General features: G+C 49.6%; 1 protein-coding gene across 1 annotated transcript in view; it reads left to right on the forward strand.

Annotated features, from left to right (window-relative positions):
* The window catches only part of PHLPP1 (PH domain and leucine rich repeat protein phosphatase 1), a 1441444-nt gene that overhangs the window by 667289 nt on the left and 751419 nt on the right, over positions 1-22736 (forward strand). Inside the window, exon 6 of the mRNA XM_069613677.1 lies at positions 9686-9916. Within this exon, the coding sequence (XP_069469778.1) occupies positions 9686-9916 (231 nt within the window). The remainder of the gene's footprint in view (positions 1-9685; positions 9917-22736) is intronic.

Consider the following 22736-nt stretch of genomic DNA (forward strand, 5'->3'; position numbering starts at 1 on the left):
CTGCCCCACCCAACAGGAAAAGTAGTCCCAAACAGAAGAGGATCAGGGGTTCAACTGGCAGGTAAGTAAGCAGCATGGTCTGCTGCAGATAAGTCCACCCAAGCATTATGAGCCCGGCGCTTCCAGCGCTGGGACTGGGCATCTTTATGAGCCTGGTGCCACTGGCTCCAGGACAGGGTCCAAAAGGTCCCAATTGGGACTGGCTGGCACTCGGAACCGGGGTTATGGGTCTGCTTCCAAGGGAGTCGGGCAAGTCCTGATCTTTTGGAAGCGGAGATCATGACAACCACGGGCATCCCTGCCTAGTGCCTCTGCTGAGCCGCCAACTCTCTGATATTACTGCTCCTGTTTTGACCCTGGCCAACGGTGCGCTATATAATAGTTCAGCCCATCTGAGGTACCTCGGTCCTATTCGGTAGTTGGTCAGGGCCGCAATTAGCCATGACCATTTGACCGAGTCAAAGGCCTTTATTGCGTCCAGTGATACTATTGCCATCTCGCCCGCCTCCCCATTTGCGTGTTCGATGACTCGATGGAGTCGCCCGAGATTGTTGGATATGTTCCTGTTAGGGACATAACCGGTCTGGTCAGGGTGTATCAATTTATCAATGACCCTCCGCATCCTGTTTGCCAAGACCACTGTTAATATTTTACTGTCTTAGTTCAACATTGATAGGGGTCCATATGGGCCACAATCCTGGCCAGGCTTATTGGGTTTGGGGAGTGGTATGATAATCGCCTCTCTTAGGGACTCCGGTAATCTACCAACTTCATATGCCTCATTTAGTATCTCTAAGAGCGGGGTAAGTACTTCATTTTTGTACATTTTATAAAATTCACTAGGGAGTCCGTCGGCCCCTGGGGTCTTGCTAGTGGGTAGCTGTCTTACTACCTCTTCCAATTCCTCTAGAGTGATCGGTGTGTCCAGCTCCTCTCGCTCTTCTGCGCTAATCTTCGGCAGTCCAATATCCTCCAGCGTTTCTCTCATTTCCTTGCTATCATTTTCCTCTACATCTCCGTACAGGAGGCGGTAATAATCTGCGAACTCCTGATTAACTCCTTCTTGGGTGTCTACCAAGCACCCATCATCCTTAACTACCGTTCGAAATTGTGGGTCTAGGGGTCTCACTTTTATATAGCCACACTAGGGCTCTCCCTGGCTTGTCCCCACCTGTGTGCTGCCTCTCTATATACTTTTTATAGTTGAGATTGCACAATCTCTCCCAGTGCCCTACGCATTTCTGCTGCAGCCTGAGTATTACCTCCTCTTCTTAACGCTATTTCTAGCTCTGTTTCCGCATCGTGTAGTTCGACTAAGATCCCTCCTTGTAATCCCTTGGACTTGGCTATAGCTATCCCCCTTACTACCACTTTAAAGGCTTCCCAGAGCGTGCCTACTGTCTCCACACTGCCAGTGTTGATCTCAAAATAGCTTATTATTTCCTCTCTCAAGTCCTCCCTAAAAATAGTATCTTTCAGCGCCTGTGCTCTGAGGCGCCATGTCGGTATCCTTGCTCTCGGGGGGCTGGGGGGGGGGGCGGTATTGCCACACTAGTATCAGTGGCGAGGGGTCTGAAAGGACCCTTGCTTCATATTCTGCTTGCGCTATTTCTGTCATTAAATCTTGTGTGACAAACACATAATCCAGCCTGGTGTGTAGGTCCTGGGGGGGGCTGAGTAGTGAGAGTATTGTCTATCTTGTGGATGGTGCGACCTCCATACATCCTCAAACCCAAAATCCTATAGCAATGATTGCAGTGTCCTAGCAGTTGGATTGGGTCTCTCTATTTGGTTATCTGATCTGTCTAGTCTCCCATGACACAATAGGTTCCCGCTCCTCCCTCCGCCAATCCAGTCTAGGTTCCTCCTTTTTTACATGCATACTCGTTCTCCAATACAAACTCCTCCCATTAGAAACTCCCCTTAACTATAACCACTTCAACTTGCCCAACACTCCCCCCACCCCTCTTAACCCCCTGCCCCATCTTACCCTCCAACCCCTTCCTACCCCTACCCCTTTTTAACTGTTGCCCAGCTCCATCCCTGGATCTCAGGCACCCCCGCATCTAGTCCTTTTCCAGGAATTGACGTACTCCTGGCTCAGCAGGGTGATCTCGCCTTAGTGGCAGTCCTACTACTCTACACTTTCCAGGGGTAGACTTACTCCATTTTATGACTCCTGTTCTGTTAATCCGGTTAAGCGCACTAAGCGCTACGTATGCGGTTTTTACAATTTATATTCTAGTGCAATGCGTTCAAATGTCACGTGGTACTAATCCCAGCTACTATATTCCTAGCCCCGTTATGTCAATTAGTTCTACAATCTTTGCCCCTGGTCTCCTCCCCCCGCCTTTTATCATACATGTCTTTTCATTCACTTATCATGTTCCCCTCGACCTTGTTCTTCATCTCGCTCCGGGCAGCCGTGTGCATACAACCATGCCACCACCTAGTGTCAAAGAAGTGTGCTTTACCTTTATGTATGACTTTGAGCTTTGCGGGATACAGAGCATATATTTAAATCCGGCTGTGCGCAGTCTCCCCTTGACCGCGACATAGCTATAGCGCTGCCTCTGCACCATCATGGTATAGTCTGGGTGTGCTGTAATGGTTGCGGATGCCCTTTTTATCAGCCCTCCTTTTCGGAAGAATTCCAAGATCTTCTCTCGGTCTCTATAGTTCAGGATCTTCGCTATGATCGCTGGGGGGGGGGGGGGTGGGCTCCAAGTTGCGGTTTCCTCATCAGGGCCCTGTGCGCACGTTCAGTTGCAAACCCCTGAGAGAGCTTACCAGCCCCAATTTCTTGTATAATCATATTCTCCACGTAGTCCGTGGGTCTTGGCCGTATTCCCCCTCCGCAGGCAGACCACGCGTATGTTATTGCGTCACTCTTCCTTCGGCCTCCTCCGCTCGATTCTCCAGGTTTTCCACCTGTTTCAGTATGTGGACTTCTTTGGCATTACTCGCGCTAGTATCCGTATTGGTTTTCACCGCGCTTTCTAGGCCACTCGTTCTTTCCGCAAGTGCTCTCATATCTTCTCAGCAGATTGACTTCTATCCCCACTGAGTCTATTTTCGTTTCCATTGTGGTCCTCCGGTCTGCCATCGCTATTCCCCACAAGGTTTTCAATTCCGTGATAGCCGTTAGGATCAAGTGGTCCTCTCGCGGTGTAGCTGCGTCTCCAGGTACAGGGGCCCCACCTTGAGCTGGGGTTGTGGGCGGCTGTTGCGCCGTTGCAAAAATGTCCATTGTGGGTTGCTTACCCTTGGTTTTACCTCCCTTGGCAGACATTCACCCCGTGTTACCTCAGGGCCCGCTCTCCCAGGTGGTCCGCCGGTATCATTTCCCGTAGGTTCCCTTAAGCTGTTATGTGTCCGTGCCCCCTGTTGATCGCTTCCCAAGGCAATGTTCTTGCTTTCGATCTGTGCTTCCTCCTTGTTGCGGTTATACTTGGGTCCCACGCTGCGCCGTGGCCTGTGCGTCAGCTTATCCGCCCCACTACTCTACACAATGCCTATTGTCTGTGGTTCTCCTTTGTTCTTGTATCCCTTTCCGTTATCTTTGCTTGCTGTTCTTTCTCCTCTCTATGTGCCTCCACCTGGGGGGAGGGGGAAGTCCTTGTCCTGGTGTTTCCACACCCTTTGGGGGGGATACCTGTGCCCAATGGTCCTCGTGGGGGCAGGGGGGGAATCCAGTGCTTCCTCGTGGGTTTGTGTATAGCGTCAAACCACTGACAGGTGGACCCTTCAGCGCTTATTGTACCTTAGCGTGGTGCTATGTACACCATGGCATTTTGGCTATGCCTGTCTTTTTTGGGCAGCGTGTGGTAAGCATGTAATTGGCCTGCATCTCCCCTCTCATCTGGCCTGTATAGTTCTCAGTTGCTTAAGCCCTCTCCCCTACTTCATCTTCTCTATTTCACTGTCTCTGACCCTTCTCCCCCTCTTACAGCACTTACTTCGTCCTATATCTTGTTTATTGAGGACAATCAGTCTAATGTTATCCGATGTACTCCTCCTGTCCTTCAGTTCTGTACCGTGTATCATCAATCCAGATCTGTTTCTGTAGCTTGTTGGCAATGTTGTTTAACTATATGCGCGCTTCGCCACTGCCGTTCCCGGCGCCGGGGGCGCGCATCTGGCTTAGCCCCCAGCACATTCTTAGGCTTCAGAGAGCGTCTGCCAGGTCCCCTGCAGCTGCGCATCAATTGCTTATTATGCGGACTCTCTCCTCGGGCCTCGCATCCAGACCCTGCTCCCCAGTAATATACGCTTGTCCTGTACCGGCAATTAGTTTTGGTCGTATAGCATAGCCTCGCCACATTTAATTTTGTTGAGCCGCATGCTCCGGACTCACCGCTTCTTGAACTGATGACTCCGCCCGCCCGATACGCTCCGCGCAGCTTCTATTTGGCAGACCGTCTCGCCATCACTGGGGGCCGGTCCCGCTGTCCTCGATGCCGGGCCGGTCTCCGCACACACCGCATCCACTCGGTGCGCTCCCCAGCCAGCTTCTGTATGCCCCATCGGTCATACCGCTCAGGCTATCTCGCCAGCGGCGTTCCGCGGGCGTACATGTCCCGCTTTCCTCATCCGCTCGAGGGCCCGCACTCCAACGCTGCCAAAATTGGTTGTATTTACACGGCGGCTTGCTGACTGTCCTCTGCCCTTTCAGCGGCGCGCTCCTTCACTGCTCTCGTCGCCTTCTGGGGTCCCTTTGTCTCGGGTCGCCGCCATCTTGTTGTTGCCACGGCTCGCGACCAGAGATACAAAGTGTCTTATCACTTCTTATCTTGGCACGATTCGCTCGCTGATGGTGACTTCCTGGTCTCTCCTTCTTCCCGCACTTTTGGTGCTATTTTAGGACTTCAATCTTAAGTATGGCGGCATATGCTTCCTCGGATCATCTGCCGGATCACAGAGCCTTATGGAGTTGCAGCCCTACTCCATGGCTGCCAAGCCACGCCCTAGGGGCAAGTTATGATGGTGGCATTCTTAGCTAACACCCTATTGTCAAGAAATCTACAAGGCAATAACATGGAAGTTTATGCAAGCACTACTGCCGGGAAAGAATGCCAGATCTCAGATTCTAATAGGTCAAGCTTTCCTGGAGAACCTTTTAAATGGAAGCCAATCTGTGGTCCCGCTTCCTAGATATGAACCGCTCTCTATAGATGTCTGCTCTTCCAGAATATACTCCGCAAAGGAGCCATTACTCAAAGTCAGTTAATTAACTCTAGGTATACTTCCACAGCATTATCTTTTATGATATTCACATACGACTCGCCTGGTTTCCCCTGAAGTTGTGACTGTTAATCTTGAATGCTTTGTAAGAGCAGTTCGAGGTGACATGGCTGTAATTGGGTTGTTGTTTGGCAAGCAGCAGTTGGGATAAAGACCGCCCCATCAACCTTCAAAAAGAGCCTCATTGTAGCACTCTTTCACAATGATGTTGTCAGGTGTCTTGACCCACGTTTGAACTATTATGCTACAACATTTGGTGCTGTGGGCTTAGAAAATCCAAGATGGCTGAAAAGCCCACATTTGCGCCAGAATCCAGGAAAACCGTGCAGTTTTGCGCACGCCAAAATGGTCGCCTGACCTGCCACCCACCAGTGCGAGCGTGATGGGCCAGAAGCGCCATGAGCGAAATCAGTGCAAAGGAATATGGTGCTGTTAAAAATCTGTTTCAATTGATGTCAAAAATTGCTAAAATCATGGCCACAAAATTACTCTACTGCAGAATCTATAGCAATACACTGTTAGTAAATGCTATCAAGTAAAATCCCTTTTTTTGAAATGTATGAATTCAAGACAGCTCCCAAAAATGGGTGCAGTACCGGCGCTCGACACTAACCGGCGCTAGAGGTCTAAACTGACAGGAGGCCTTCCTTTCAGGAGCTGACAAGGAGCCGGAGTTAGCTGGAAACTTCAAAGCCTTGCTGGTTAATGAGAATTCTTAACACCTTCTGTTCACAGGCCTGGCTGCATTCTGCTGCCCCCACCAAAAGGAGATCACACCTCTCTGATTGAATCAGGGGAGGGGACTGCAGGAAAACAGAACAATGAACTTTCCTTGGCTCAGGCAAATGCTAAATCAGGGGTCGTAAATGGCTTCCTCATGGAAGGAAATGAGAGGGGCGCTGCCTCTGGGAGCCACCTGAGCTGGAGGCGGGGACAGACAGAAATTCGCCCATGTGCTATGGAACCTAAACCACACCCATCTGGGCCAGAGCATAATTTTAAAAAGATGGATAACTCATAGCACATAACTGTCAAAATTATATAAACAATATCATCATTCCTGTGATTCTTCTGTGCACATTTTAAGAGGTGTAAGGACTCTGTGGTATGTTCTGGGGAGTAGTAGCGGAAAATAGGTTATTACTCCAAATGTCTGTATGTTAAAAATCTGACACTTCATCATCTGATGCCCATATGCCTTGCGCACATTTGTGTAAATTCTGGAAAGGTTTAGAGGTTGTGTTCTTGATGAAAAGGGCAGAATTCTGTCAGAATTGGACACATCTTACAAAGACAGGGATCGGATGGTTTGGTGCTACAGAAAATGTTAACTGGACATATAATATTAGAAAAATTGTACATAGATAAATATGCATTTGGATCAAAAATAGATTTGTGTGCAAAGTGACAAGGGGAGGATCCTCTGACCCATAAACGTACCTCATCACGATGACACTCCATTTCCTTCCCCCAATCAAGGGAGAGAGGAGAACTGGGCCAATGATAACTTGTGAGGGGCGGGCTTAGTTATTCCCACGCACACACCCATTTTCAAAAGACATAAAAAGAGCCACTGAGACCCAGGAAGGGACATTCACTTTCCAATTCAGACTGATTTCTTGCGAAGCATTTTGCCGGTTCAGACAATATCCAGAAGGACCATATCCAGAACTTAGAATCCAGACTTCAGAACTTGTAGCAGAGAGGCCTAGTCCACAAGCTGAATCCTTCAGAAGCCTCAGAATCCAGCAACCTAACCAAGCTATTCAACAGCCGGGCGAGCTGTTGATTCTGGCTAGAACCCTGTGCCAGAACCCAGAAAGCAGAGCTGTATCCACAACCAGAGACCAGACCAGACCGCTGTGCAGTGCCAATAGCAGACCCAGACCAGAACCAGTACCAGAGACCGTCCGTGGTGAGTGAAGCCCAAACCTGACCAGACCTTGACGGCTTATTTCAAATGTATAGTGTGAGTACTCAGCCAGAACTGTGCAAAACCAATCTCTCAGTCTAAAATAATCTAATTCAAATCATTTCCACCTATTTAGAACTGCATCATAGAAATCGTGTGTTCATTCTGTGATTTCAAACCTGTGAAAGTGTCATCTGCCATTCTGAATCATTATTTCATTTCTGAAAATCTACCTCCACAAAATCGTCCGTATCTTTTGAACCGCGTGTGCTAGGAACGAGATTTAACTTTCATTTTAAAGCTAAGAACCTAAGCTTTCCAACAAACCCAGAACCCTTATTCCTTATAGTTTTTCCGTAATCGCGCTCGACGCATTCGGAAAAAGTGCAACTAGCTCATTGCACCACTTGTAAAAAAAATAGCTGCTCTTGCTTTGCATTGCTGAAATTAGTTTTCAACCCGATGATAATCCCTCATGAATCACTGATAGTGTTGACCTGAACCAATCTTAAGTAGCTATCACCTACCCTAAATCTCCTATAGGGAATTCAAATCATTTTTAGCATCTTTTCACTTCTTTGCAAATCACATTTAAAGTATTTTTGTCTGTGTTTTAAAATCATCCCTGTTGCTCTAAGCTTGCTAGGGGGAACTGAATTGGTATTGCATTTGATTGTATTCCTGAAAATTGAGTGCTCTCCTTCCATCTCCTTATATTGCATAGGGGGGAGTGAATTGTCAAAAGAAAGTGATCATATTATCTCCTGTTGAAACCATATCAGTTTATTCCTGTGCTGCATTCTTTTCCATCATTGCATTTCCTTGAAACCATAAAAGTATTCTCAGCTACCTTATCCTTTCTCTACCAACTCCTAAGTAATTTAAAAAGTGTGCTAGTGTAATATTATCCATTGTTGACCACTGTCATATTCATAAGTGTACTATCAAATATTTATTTATAAAAGTGTGATATATATCTTGTTTAATTTTTCAATAAATCTTTTAATTTGCAAAACAAACCTACTTCTTGGCTCAGTGAGGTCGGGGGGATTCAAAGAGGGGCTTTATACAAGGGTTTATCATCCAGATCTATGAACTTGTCATAAGAGTATATAAATAAGGGCTTCCCTTGGGCATCCCAGACTAGGCACTGGCTTAGTTGGAGTACTGAATTGAAGTCAATTAACAATGTTGACAAATGCATCGAACATTTTGTACATTATTTTTACAGAGTGTATTCCCACTTAGTATAGGAATATTCAATAAGCATGCAGATCTATGCTCAATGATCAATGCAGCTAAATAAATTGATCTGTTCACTGTAGTGACTGCTGTACTCCTAGTGCATAGTTCCCTTTCCTCCATATTGCCCTCCGACCCTGCCCCCCCCAGTAGGATACTGATATTCCTTTTGAAGACATGACTGTTACAGAGCTGCACATGAGAGACAGCATGTGGGTGTGGCCACATATGCTCTCAAGCACATTCTTTTTCTGATTAAATGCTGCTCTGCATCAGGCTCCTTTTGTTTTCCCAGGGACTGTACCCACACAAAATAACAATAGCACACTGCAGGAAATTTGGCAGAAAACATTTGGTCGCACTTACTGGAAAGTGAAAGCACTCTTGCATGTGCCTTGACACACACCCAGCAGTTCTACAAATTACTTTACTACACTATGGTCTGTTCATACTTTTGTAGAGAGAACTTGTCGCCCATAGGTTCCATTTAGTGGCTTTGCATCATTCAAAATGTCATAACTCCCCTGTTTTGATGTCCATGCAGAGAAATATGGAGGCCCTGTTTCTCTGCAGTGACATCACACACTCGCCAGAACACCCACCTTGTGCCACTGAGTTCTCCGAGCTGTCACGTGAACAAACGCTGGCACTTCCTTCTCCAAGACTTGCACAATAAAGCTGAATCACCATAAAATTGATGCTGCTAATGCTGCTAATGCCACTCACTTAAACAAATCCTGCACTTACAAAGTGCGCTTTCCCTCATCACACCTCTCCCTAAGATTTGTCAAATCAGCCGAGAACCCAGCCTTCCATTACTAAAAACGCCCATGCTGGTAACTGAAAATACTGCTTGATGTGAGCAAAGGATATTACTTTTCTTCTGCTCAGTCAGCCTGCCCAATTTTCTTAAAAGGCTGCAAAGCTAAATCTTTTGATGAGCACCCCAATAAAACATAACATTGTACATGATTGACTATCAGCAAAGTGGAAATATTCCTTTTCTGGCTTGAGAATCACATCATAGACCACTCCAGCTCTGCTCAAGTTGTCCATCAGATGTGACTCTAAAACCCTTGTGGAATAAATATATTCCCATAGTGGATAATCACCTATGTACAAATCCTATATTTGTTTATTTACATTTTTACTAACTGTATATAGTAATAATGTTTCCTAGTGCCTCCTGTGAAGCTTTCATAGCATTGCCATTCATGTTTTGCAATGAGCTATTCTGTCCCGGCCAGCTTGTTGATCTTGTTTTGATCTGTTTTGTTTATTTTACAGTTTGCAGACATTTCTGCTAGATGGCAATTGCCTGGAGGGGCTTCCTGAAGAGCTTGAGAATATGCATCGACTTTGTTATCTGGGCCTCTCGTTCAACGAATTCACAGATATCCCAGTGGTGGTGGAGAAGCTGACTGCAATGGACCGGCTTTGCATGGCCGGGAACTCGATGGATACACTCAAATGCCAGGCCTTAAGAAGAATGCAGCACATTAAGCATGTAGACCTAAGGTACACTTTTACATGATCCTGATATCTGTTCATGCAGAGCATCCTCTTTACTTATGAGGTGCAAAACATTTTCTTGTCACCTTTTCAACTAGATTTTAAACTATAGGAACATGGTACTGTTTATACACAAGTACAGTTTCGGGTAGAAGAAATTCCAAATGTGGGTTCTAGTGAATAGATTATAGCTAAATATTGGCCCGCTGCAACGAATTTCATTCAATACAGTAAAATAGCATTAATTCACATCACTCCTGTGCACAATTATCAGCTGCAAAAACATCTGAGGCTGTTGTCTGTTCATGGATCTGCTTTGAGGTTGAAACACTCCTCCTCTTCTCCCCCCATGCATGCCCAACCCCCTAACTTGTAAGTCCTTCTCATTGGAAGAAGTATTGCTTGTTGGGATACACTTCTGACTTTGAACATTGCTTTTGAAGCTGTAACATCAGCCCATAAAATATGTGAAGCTAAGGAATCCAGATAAGTGCGTGCTTCACTCTCTTCCCTGAAATAAGGCTAATACTCCCAACTGTACTAGCCTAAAATAATCTAGTCTGGAATAAGAACTACGGGTTGTGTCATTTTTCTCCTACTTTCCTGCAACAGGAAGAAAAGCACTCTTACCTCAAATTCTTGTTGAGTCTGTGGAATCCATTTTTTAGCTACTCTTCCTTTACCTTTTTTTTTAAAGTTCAGATTAAATTTTTAGTGCAAACCCTACATCTCTTCATAATGGGCCTTCTTACTTTCACCTTTTATAAGCTAGCTCGCTTTGTTTTATGGGACTGATTTTTCAATTGGTGAAAGGAAAACACAACCTTGTTTTGCCTTTATTACGTGTATGAAACGCAGCCTACAGTAAAACTCACCTGCCTAGAACCAATCACAGAAGAAACCTTTGCCAAACTGATCAAGGACACCAACCTTGTAGGATCCCAGGGACCCCTGCCCCCCCTGACATCTTCAAAGGAATCCTCAACCACTGAACCCCAGCAAATCACTTCTGGAACCTAATGAATCGGTCAATCAAAAGAGGAATAGTACTGTCTGCCTTCAAATCAGCATACATCAAACCACTATTAAAAAATGAACCAGAAAGCGCAGAATACCCGAGTACCAACAGACAGATAACCAACCTGCCCTACCCGGCAAAGATCCTGGAGAATCACATATACAAGATCCTTCTTAAATACATCAAAACAAACCGAATACTCGACTGGTTACAAGTTGGCTCCAGACCAATGAGAGGAACCGAATCAGCACTCCTATCAATATGGGATGACCTGAAAATAAACAGACAAGGACCAATCGACCCTCATGCTACTGGACATACCAGCGGCATTTGACACAATCAGCCACACAACACTAATAAAAAGATTGATGGAATGTGTTATACAGGAATCCGCACTGAAGTGGCTTACCTCATTCCTACTGTATCACAATAGACAGAACCACCTTGTTTAAGAGGTTATTCCTACTTCTAAAGTCACTACATCTAAATATAAGTCCCTGCCAAGAGAATCTTGCTTTCGAGGGGATTGGGTCCTCCGACGTATTCCATATCTATGACAGTAATCATCACAGCTGTGCTACTTTGGAAAATCTTCGGCTCCTGCGTCAATGACGTCGATACGCCGCCCTCGAGGACCTCCTCCGACGGCCGATGTCACTGGATGTTATAAGTAGGACGCACGACGCCCGTAGCCTCAGTTCCGTTTTTTCCGCGAACGTGTTTGCTTCGGAGATCTCGTGCGCGTCGACTCTTTGGAGTTCCTGTTCTTTCTCGGTTCTTCAAACTTGTTTCGTATTGTGAAGTCTTTCTTCGTGAAGATGTCTACCTCGTCTTCCACACCGCGTCCGGGATTTAAGAAGTGCGGGGACTGTGGGACCAAGATGTCGGTTACGGACTCAACGCCTGCCTCTGGTGCCTCGGGAGGACCATGACACGGATGACTGCCGACTGCCAGTCGCTCACGTCAAAAGCCTTGCGGGAGCGCAAGAAGTTATCAGTAGGTAAGGTGTCTAAGCCACGGAAGTCGAGGTCTGCGGGGCTTTCGACGGACGATTCGAGAGGCAACTCTCTGTGTCGTCGTCGGAAGTCCAGTGGGTCTCGGTCCCGGAGTCGGTCCCGCCACTCCTGCCTCTTCGAGGCACTCCCGGAAGCGCCGTCATCGGTGGCCTTCCCCCGTCCTCTTCCGAGGACTCTGCCCGTCGGCGGGTCGCTTACCCCACCAAGCATGTGACGCCGGAGGAATGGGCTTCCTTCGGGAAGAAAATGTTGGCGATACTGGAATCACAGGGCACTTGTCCGTCCGTGCCTCAGAGTGGGGTCGGTCGAGAGACACCGCTCGCACGCCTTCGGGCTCGGGTGGTCGTCACGATTCGCGGGAGTGGTCCCGCTCGGACAAGGGGAATTGTTCTCGGCATGCTCGTTCCAGGTTCCGGTCTTCGACGCGCTTGAGACCGCGTGAACCTGTGGTGTCTTCAAGGAAGACGTTGACGCCGGTGGCGCCGAGGTCGATGACGGACTCTTTCGAGGCCGCACCTTGGAAGTCGTCGACGTCATCGGCGCCCTGGCTGTCGAGGGACACGCTCGGGGCCCCGGCTTCGAGGATTGTGTCGGCGCCATCCATGCTGTCAGCGCCGCGTTCGACGCCGATTCACTCAACGCCTTTCGAGGCTGTTTCGACGGGGGTTCCCCGGGGCTCGGTGGAACCGCCTAGAAAGGCTCTGGCAAATTCCGCCTTCTGTGCCTTCTTTCCGCCAGCTTGAGTTTATTTCGGAGGTGGATGAGGGCTCTGATGATGGCATGGTTCCGGATATGGTACCGGATGAGATTTTCTCGGGCCATAGCCAAATTGAAGATCTGCGGCAGTCCCTGCACGATGCCAGTGGGCTGAACACCTCTCCGGAGGTGGAGTTTTGTAGGCCTGAGCCTGGCACTCATGCCGATTCCTCGTACCGGCGCCTTATGTCCAGGGTCACCGAGTACTTGGGATGGTCTGCTCCCCCAAGGGATTTTCTTCAGGATGACCTTAAGGATATCCTCGACCAAGGTCCAGCAACTGACCCGGTACTGCCGTTCCATATGGCTCTACAGAGGAGGGTGGCGGCGGCTTGGACTACTCCGGAGTGTCTCCCGGCAAGTCTTTGCTGCGAAAATGCCGCCCAGCCAGTAGCGACCCCTGCTACTTGACCAAACACCGCACTCCGGAGAGTTTGGTGGTGCTGGCGGCTACGGCCCCGGCAAAGCAGGCGTCGTATCCTGCCATCCCTCCTGATGGGGACGGCAAGCGTTTTGACGGCTGGGCGAAGAAAGTGTTTTCTTCAGGGGGTATGGAGCTTCAGGCGGCCAACTCCGTATGTGCCTTGTCACGTTTCACGCACACTCTGTGGAACTGTTTCCTTAGCGGATGAACATATTCCCGAAGGGGATGGTTTCCTTGCCCTGGTTCAGGATGGTAAGGGCGCCATGTGTGAGGCCGTTCAGTCGGGTTTGGACATGGCAGATTGCGTCAGCCGGTCCATGGCGGTGAGCACCGTGATACGCAGGTTTGCGTGTTTCAGAAGTCGGGGTTTGCTCCTGATGTGCAGGCCCGGCTCCTCAACATACCCTTTGACGGGGAACATCTTTTTGGCAGCAAGGCTGACGAGAGCCCTTGAGGTTGCAGACCTCCAAAACTGCAGCAAAGTCTTTGGGCGCTGCAGTTCGCCAACCTTCGCCGTTTCGTCCTCTGGGACAGCAATGGAGGGGCGGTTCCTTTCGTTATTACTCGTCCTTTGGTAAAGCGAGAGGAGCTGCCAGTCAAAGGGGCCACCGTAGGAGTGCCAGAGGTGGAAAACAAGGTACTTGAGGTGCCAAGGCTGCTTGGGCTGTTGCCTCTTTGCCCTCAGGCAACGCCGCAGCCGCTTCAGCTCAGTCATGAGGCCATGTCCCATGGTTCGCCGGTTGGGGGAAGGCTGGCGCAGCATTTTGCTGAGTGGCGCACCATTTCTTCAGATGTGGGTTCTGGAGATCATAACCCAGGGCTACTGTCTTCCTTTCCGGCAGAGGCCTCAAGACAATGAGGTCCGTGAGGACCTGCTCCTGAACCTCGATTCCAACACTCCCTGTGTTCTCATTCTGCTCGATCTCTCCTCTGCCTTTGACACTGTCAACCACGCCATCCTGCTCAACTGTCTCCGTGATAACCTGGGTATCACTGGTCAGGCTCTGGCCTGGCTGACTTCTTTCCTCTCCGATCGACCCTCCCAGGTCCAAATGGGCTCCTTCCTCTCTGACATCTTTTTCTCCACCTGTGGTGTCCCCAAGGGATCCAACCTCTCCCCCTGGCTTTTCAACCAGTATCTGGCACTCCTTGCCCACCGCATCGCCGCTCTCTGCCCCTACTTCCAGTGCTATGCAGACGATACCCAGCTCATTTTCAGGCTACCCTCAGCCTCCTCCTCTCCTTCCCTCATCTCCGACTGTCTGTCTGCTATCCAGGAATGGTGTGCCGCCAATGACCTTTGCCTCAACGCCAGTAAGACTGAGATTCTACTCATCGGCACACCCACTCCCTCCTTCCCTGCAGCTCTCTGGCCGGCCTCCCTTGGCCCCCTTCCTGCCCCTACCTGCAAGGCTAAAAACCTCGGGGTCATCTTCGACTCCACACTCCTTCTCTCCTCATATATCTGACGTCTCTAAGAAGTCACACTACCAGCTGCACCTCCTCAGAGGTATTCTTCCCTTCCTCTCCTTCCCCCAGAAGCTCACTGTCTCTCGAGCCCTGGTTCTCTCAAGGCTGGACTACTGTAACAGCCTCTATCTTAATCTGCCTGCCTCCACTCGCCGCCCTCTGCAACTTATCCAGAACAGAACTGCGAGACTTGTCCTTGGCCTCAAGCCCAGGGACCGTATCTCTCCAGGACTGAAATCTCTTCACTGGCTCCCAGTGGCTGCGAGGATTAAGTTCAAAACCCTCTGCATTGTCCACAAGGCCTTCTGGGGCCTGGGACCTAAATACCTCCAACTCTCTCTTCCTAAATATCTTCCTTCACGAGCCCTTCGCTCATCCGTCTCCAACTCCCTCATGGTCAGCTGCTTCTCGAAGCAACGAGCTGGGGGTAGATCTCTCTCCGCAGCAGGGGCCTCCCTCTGGAACAGCCTTCCTGCCTCCCTGAAACTTGAGGAGAACCATCTCCGGTTCCGGAAGCACCTCAAAACCTTCCTCTTCGCTTCTGCCTTCTCTCTCCCTCTCCCCTGCTAATCCTGCTTAACTCCCCACTGAATTCAGCACTAAACCTGCATCTGGGCCACTCTCAGCAACCTCGGTCCAGGGCCCAGCCACTCTCCACTTGCACTGCCTCCCTGGCTCCCCCTGCACTGTGGGACTGTCACTGTATCCCTACAGCCCCTTTCCCAGCACTTGCTCTGCACTTACCTCGCACTTGCCGCCAGCTGGCCCTTTTTATTTATTATTTATTATTTTTTTTTTTACGCTACTTACCTTGTACTGCACTTCCCCCCCACCTCCTCCCCCCTGCACTTCCTCCTTTTTCCCCTTACCTCTGCACTTGCGCGATCTGAATGACACCTGGCCTAGTAGGATCGTTTGTCTGTTTTCCCCTTGTTTCCCTCCCTCCCTGCCTCGTCGCGCCTTGAAACACTTGTGCATAGGCGCGTTACAAATACCATATCATATCATATCATATCAATACACCGGGGAATCTCTCTTTGAAGAGTCCGGATCCACTCCTTGTGCGGGAAATTCAATCCCTGCTGGAGAAAGGCGCCATAGAACTGGTGCCTGTAGCGGAGAGGAACAAGGGATGGTATTCCCCTTATTTTTTGATTTCCAAGAAAGACGGGGGATTGAGACCCATCATGGACTTGCGCGGTTTGAACAAATTCCTCAGGAAGGACAAGTTCAAGATGGTTACTCTCTCTCAAGTCCTCCAGGCCCTTCAACTTCAGGACTGGTTGGTGTCTCTCGACCTCAAGGACGCTTATTTTCATGTGGCGATGCATCCAAAGCACAAGAAGTACCTGAGGTTCGTGGTTGGCGACTCACACTTTCAGTTTCGGGTCCTGCCGTTTGGATTGACCTCCGCCCCGAGGGTCTTCACCAAGCTCATGGTAGTGATGGCAGCGCACCTCAGGAAAGGGGGGGATTCATGTCTACCCCTACCTGGACGATTGGTTGATCAGGGCGCACTCTTATGAGCAAGTCCTGGATCATCTGTCAGTCACCTGCCACTCCCTCCACAAGCTGGGCTTCTCCCTCAACTTAAAGAAGTCCCATCTGACACCAACTCAGAGGCTCCAGTACATTGGTGCAGTGCTCGACACGTCCCTGTGGCAGTGTTTTCCTCCCCAGGTGAGGGCTCCTCACATTCAGCAGATGGTGCACAAGTTTCAGCTTGCCCAGAGTCTCCCAGCGTTCGAGTTCTTGAGATTGCTCGGCCTCATGGCACCCTACATTCTTCTGGAACCAGAGGCCAGGTTGCGGATGAGATCTTTGCAATGGGCACTCAAGCTCCAGTGGTCTCAGCCTCCGGCAGGATGTCGGACCCTGTTCAGGTGCCGTCCTCGGTCGCCCAGGACCTTCTCTGGTGGGCTGTCGAAGACAATCTGATGAACGGGGCTCCATTTTGGCTACCCTAGCCGGAGATGACGATCGTGACGGACCCATCCCTCACGGGATGGGGAGCTCATGCCAACGAGTTGACAGTCAGCGGTCGTTGGTCACCGTCGGAGTCCAGAATCCATATCAATCTTGGAGCTGAGGGCAGTCAGGCTAGCCCTGAAAGCTTTTCTGCCGACTGTGCGAGGGAAGAATGTCCTGATCCTGACGGAAAACACAGTGGCCATGCACTACCTCAACAAAAAGGGGGGGGGGGGGGCAGGGTCACTTCCTCTGTGCAGGAAGGCGATGCAGCTCTGGTTCTGGGCAATCCAGCAGGAAGTTTTGATCTCTGCAGTTCATCTGGCCGGAGACGAAAACGAGACGGCGGACGCTCTGAGCAGGCAGAGCGCGATCTCTCATGAGTGGGAATTGGCTCAGGAGATACTCCTGGAGATCTTCGCCATGTGGGGGACCCCGCAAGTGGATCTCTTCGCCTCCAGTGTCAACCGGAAGTGCGAGCGGTTCTGCTTGCGGAAATTTCCTCCAAAAGGAGCCTTAGGAGACGTGTTCGTGGTGCAGTGGTCATTCCCACTGCTGTACGCGTTTCCTCCAGTCCCCGTCACTCCGCAATTACTGCAGAGGTTCGGTTCCCGGATGATCCTCATTGCTCTGACTTGGGCCCGGAGGACGTGGTACCCGGACCTTCTCGACTTGTCCATCTGCCCTCCACGTCGTCTCCCCTACCGAGACGATCTGTGCTCACGGGAGGGGGGGGTCATGTTCTCCATCCAGAGGTCAGATCCCTCAACCTTCACGCTTGGTTTCTGAAAGGTTGAGGTATATGGATTGGGACCTCCCTGAAGACGTGATGGAGGTGTTGCTTACGGCCAGCAACAAAGTCCCTGTACCGTTGCCGTTAGTTCTGCGACTGGTGCAGGGTTAAGAATGTGGATCCTTTTGCATGTGACATTCCCATGGTTCTGTCTTTTTTTGCTTTCTTTGGCCCACAGGGGTCTGCAAGTGGATACCGTTAAAGGTTACCTGGCGGCGCTGTCCATATTTAACCGCTCGTCTGAAGAGTGTTCCTATTTTAAAATTCTTTTAATTTCTCAGTTTCTGAAAGGGCTCACTAATGTGTTCCCTCCGTCACCTTTCCTGGTGCCCGGTTGGGATTTGAACCTTGTTCTCAAGTTTTTGATGGGTGCTCCGTTTGAGCCTTTACATTCATGCCCTTTGAGAATGTTAACTCTTAAAACTGTATTTTTGGTTGCGGTCACTTCCGCTCGCAGAGTGAGTGAGTTACAGGCACTTTCAGTTAAGCCACCCTTCACTGTGTTTCATAAGAACAGGGTTGTCCTTAGAGTTCGTCCTTCCTTTCTTCCGAAGGTGGTGTCGAAATTTCATTTGAGCCAGAAGGTTGTTCTTCCGGCGTTTTACCCTCCTCCACATCTTGGTAAGGAATAGGAGAGGCTCCATAGGCTTGATCCTAGGAGAGCGTTAAGCTTTTATATTTCACGCATGTCCCGGGTCAGAGTGGACGATCAACTCTTCATTGATTACGCTGGAAACCGTTTGGGACAAGCTGTGACGAAACAGACTGTCTCGCTGGATTATTTTGGCTATCTGAGTGCTACCGCTTGACGGGTAAGGACCCACCGGTCGTCTTACGGGCCCATTCTACCAGGGGTATGGCTGCCTCTACTGCCCTACAGAGGGGTGTTCCTATTCGTAACATCTGTGATGTAGCCACCTGGGCTCCGGTACATACTTTTGTACGTCACTACTCCCTCGATTCCATCCGTGGGCAGGATTTGGCCTTTGGCAAGGCGGTCCTTTACTCCGCAATTTGATTGGGCATTCTAAATTTCTGTTTTCTAAATTCTTTTCCCACCTCCTGGCATTGGTACTGCTTTGGGAGTCTGTCATAGATATGGAATACGTCGGAGGACCCAATCCCCTCAAAGAACAAGTTACTCTCTTACTTGTTAACGTTCTTTCGATGGGATGGTCCGACAACGTATTCCATATCGCTCCCTCCCTGCCTTCCCCGCTACAGAATTTCTTATGCGATTGCAGCTTACGTTTCCGCAAGGCTTTGTGTCAGACTGGCAGAAGACTGGTGCCACACGTTCTGGGGGAAAAAACTACAACTGAGGCTACGGGCGTCATGCGTCCTACTTATAACATCCAGTGACGTCGGCCGTCGGAGGTCCTCGAGGGCAGCATATCGATGTCATCGACGCAGGACGCAGACGCTGAAGATTTTCCGAAGCAGCACAGCTGTGGTGATTACTGTCATAGATATGGAATACGTTGTCGGACCATCCCATTGAAGGAACGTTACCAGGTAAGAGAGTAACTTGTTCTTCCTTCGCTGTGTTATTCTATCCCTAGAGAGCGCTGCTGTGATGCTTATCTAGTGTGACGGATAGACAATAGACTCGCCCTATCCTCTCACTAATTTTACTAAATGCTAAAATGTGTGCACACTATTTGGAACTCGATTGTTCTACTTTATAAGTATTGCCTCCAATCTGTGTGTCTTATACAACTAAAATAGTACTTGATCAATCTTGGTCAAGTGTTTAAAACACAATCCTATTTGTTCAATTGTTTATTGTTCCTAAAAATTGATATCCTTTCACCAAGCTCACAAAAAGTATAGTGTGTCTCAGGGCTTGGGTCATCACACATGAACCTTCATTTTGTCGACCGGTTTCAACGGATTAGGGAACATTTCCGCTTTCTTCAGGACTTATATAATGGCATTAGTTCATCATATTCTAAAAATAAAAAAAGACCATATTTTTATTCTTTGTCTTGATATCTGTGTTGGACTAGGGAGAGCGTCTCAAGGTTTCTCTGTTGGACAGCTTAGTTTCCTTCCGCATACCCTAAAAGGGGAAAATACAAAAGGGTGGACACCATAAGTATCCCAACTCTGAAAATCTTGTTTGTTTTTGGCATCTATCAGGTTTGACCACAAAGAACTTGTAAAAGTTCTTACCTGTCGTCATCTATTCTGTAGCACATTCATTGCTCGTGCGTTAATGGTTCAGGGAAATCTACAAGTTAGAAACCTGATTTTATTGTCTATTCATTTGTCAATGATTAATGTTGGGTCTCTGGTAGGGAACCACAGAAAGTCTTGACTTGTCTTTTCACAATGTTAGACACTCACTTGCCACGTGCAATCTTTTGTCTGTTCAATGTTGTTCGATGTTATGTCGGAACAGCCTGCAAATTAAAATTAGAAAAACTGCATTTATTTTGTGTCCATTCATAAGTGGACAGCTACATATTTAGGGGTATCCGTGAACTCTTACTGCTTCTTGAATAGGCAAGGTCTTTATCGCTATCGTATTCCTCTGCACAATATTTTCTTCGCTCTGATAACTTTAACAGGTAAGATGTGCCTGCAAAACGAGTGCTAAATGTTTATCTGTGTCTTGGTTTTGGAATTCATGGTTCACATCACAGTTCCCTTAGTACCAGGCAGCTGTTCAGACTGCTTGTAATTGTACCCGATTCTATCTGGGTCATAGTTATCAATTACATAATACGTTTTGTTGAACTCTTAATGTTCAACATGGAGACTCAATATTGTCTATAATGTAGCTTTCTGTATGTATCTAAAACGCTATGTATGTTCCTGTTCGGTCTTACCTTGTGGCTGTATTCTAACGTCCTCTCTCCTCTGTGGAATCTAGTTGCGTCCACCATCTTTGCAATCCTAATTTTTTATCGGGGGTCTGATCTCGTGATTGTGAACGTTTCTGTCGTACGCATTAAACGTACAGACCAAGGTCTTTCTAAGTAATGGAGTTTTATTATCTGATATATAGTATTCTGTATGGGGTAAAGTGCGATACCATACTCTTACGTGCCGTCCCCTTTCCTCCATACTGTATGGGCATCCCTTCCAAGGGACGGTAGAAGGAACCTTTTTCACCAGAAAAAACCTTCCCCCTTTAAATTTAGAGGCGCGCTGGGGCGCGGCCCAGGGAGGATGCGCTGCCCTGACTCCGCCCTCCGGCCCCATACCTCAGTCCCCTTTTCCGCGTCGACAGGAACAGGCCGAATTCACCAGCGCTCCTGGGTTTGGCTTCGGCCATGTAATTCCACACGCAGATGCATCTTTTTTTTGTCTTATCGATCATTCAGGTACTCGGTCCTCAGGCGTCACGCATGTCTACTTCCACAGGGTTCAGTAGGTGTCCATCCTGCAACTGGCTCTTCCCAACTTCAGACCCCCACGCCCTCTGCCTACGTTGCCTTGGCTCAGACCACGGTTGGCAGTCATGTTCAGCGTGTGACTCGCTGTCCTCGAAGGTGCTGAAGAACAGACTAGCCAGGTGGAGGGAGCTCTTCCAGAGGATCTTGAGAACTTTGTGAAGCATCGAACCAGGCCCAAGGTAGGGCCAATATTTTCTAGCACACCCCGCAAGGGAGACTCCTTCCCAGGGACTCATCCGCGCAGGAGGGACCGGCCAGGTCCTTCTACCGGCACGTGCCCCGAGGCTGCTACAGCTACCAGCCTTTGGGTCGAGGGGTCCTCGGATCCTCCCGGGCGCAGTGTCGAGGGACCGGAGGGTTCTTGTACCTGGTCTACACCCGGCGGGCTATGCCCTGTTACCTGCACAATGGCCAAGGGGATATGCTTTATTACCAGCAACACGTCTGAGGGGGCCACACCCTGTTACCGACAGTACGTCTCAGGGGTCGCCTAAACGCAGCTCTAGCGAACCCCGGATCGAGGGTGTCTCACCTATCGGGCCGAGGAGCAGAGTAGGCCTCGTGATCCACACTCAAGAGTCTTGGACCAGGCCGGGCGCAGTGGGCCGAGCAACATGTCGCAGGCACGTGGCAGGCAGCTTGTCAAAATGGCCCCGCGCCAGTTAGGGGCCCCGTCCAACGCCATTCCACGAATTCGACAAAGAACGTGTGTCTAGGTGGGACTGGCCTCAACCAGGTACGTGGCCTAGAGTCTACCCGTCATTTGCGCAGGGTAACTTTCCCTTCCGTCCATACGGACTGGGTACGCAGTGGCTCCAGCAGCCCCCCACTACACTGTCGGTACCCCCTGCCACCTCTTGAGGAAGTGCTCTTCGAGACGTTTCCGGGCCTCATGAGGTCTCCTCAGATGGGGGTTATCATCAAAGACGCAGTCAGGGAAGTCCTTCCCGCCATTTTAGAGGCACCACAGACGCCTTCCTTGGGCCCCCAGGCCCCTGTGCAGCCGCCTCCTCCAGCTTCACAGCCAACTCCACAACCTCCGCCGCCTCCTCAGCCTCTGGCTGTGGTCCCTGTACCCCAGCCTCCGGCGCCATCTACCCCTCCTCCTCCACAAGATCCTCCATATACGCAGGAGGATCCGGACACGCCATCCTCAGCCAGGGCCTTCCATGAATGTCTTGCTGTCCTGGCAGAGTACCTGGGCCTTTCCCCAACCAGAGGTCGAACATCTGGCAGAGGGGGCTCTGGCTGAAGTCCTCACGAGACGCCACTCTGCCAACGTGGGGATGCCACTGCAAACCGATGTAGTCTCCCTGGCCAAGAAGGGTTGGCTCAAGCACCACTCAGTCCAGCCGGTCAACCGACGCCTGGACGCCAATTACAAGCAGATGGAGGGGGATACACTCTAGCTCTCAACCCATCCTCAACCACACTCCTCGGTGATTGCTGCGGCATCACTATACTCCAAGCCTCAGTCGTCCTCATCCTCCTCCTATGCGGTGATGCAAGGCAAGGAGGAGAAGATCTTAGAGGCGTACGGCAAGAAGATCTACTCCAACGTCTCCTTGCACCTTCGTCAGCCCAGCGCAGATGACATGCTGTCGGCCGCCAACCAACGGTTTTGGCGGAAATTGCGGACTTCCTCCCGGAACTCCCCACCCAATGCCAATCTCGCTTCAAGGCAGGGCTAGTGGAAGCCAAGGTCGTGGCGCATGACCTCATGGAATCCACAGTGGCGCATATCGATACCCCAGGCTGTGCAATCTGCATTGCCATGGACATGAGAACAGCCTGGCTCCGGGCAACGAAGTTTAACCTGGATGTATAGGAGCGCATTCTAGATCTACCGTTCGAGGGAGGGGGCTGGACGACCTCTTCCACTCTTCTCCGGACGAAGAGATGGACAAGAACAGCTCACAAACCGCAAAGTCTTTATCCATTCTTACGAAGACCACGCCCAAATCGTACACCCAATC

This window comes from Ambystoma mexicanum, chromosome 5p (assembly GCF_040938575.1).
Source record: "Ambystoma mexicanum isolate Mex_15411 chromosome 5p, UKY_AmexF1_1, whole genome shotgun sequence".
Lineage (NCBI taxonomy): Eukaryota > Metazoa > Chordata > Amphibia > Caudata > Ambystomatidae > Ambystoma > Ambystoma mexicanum.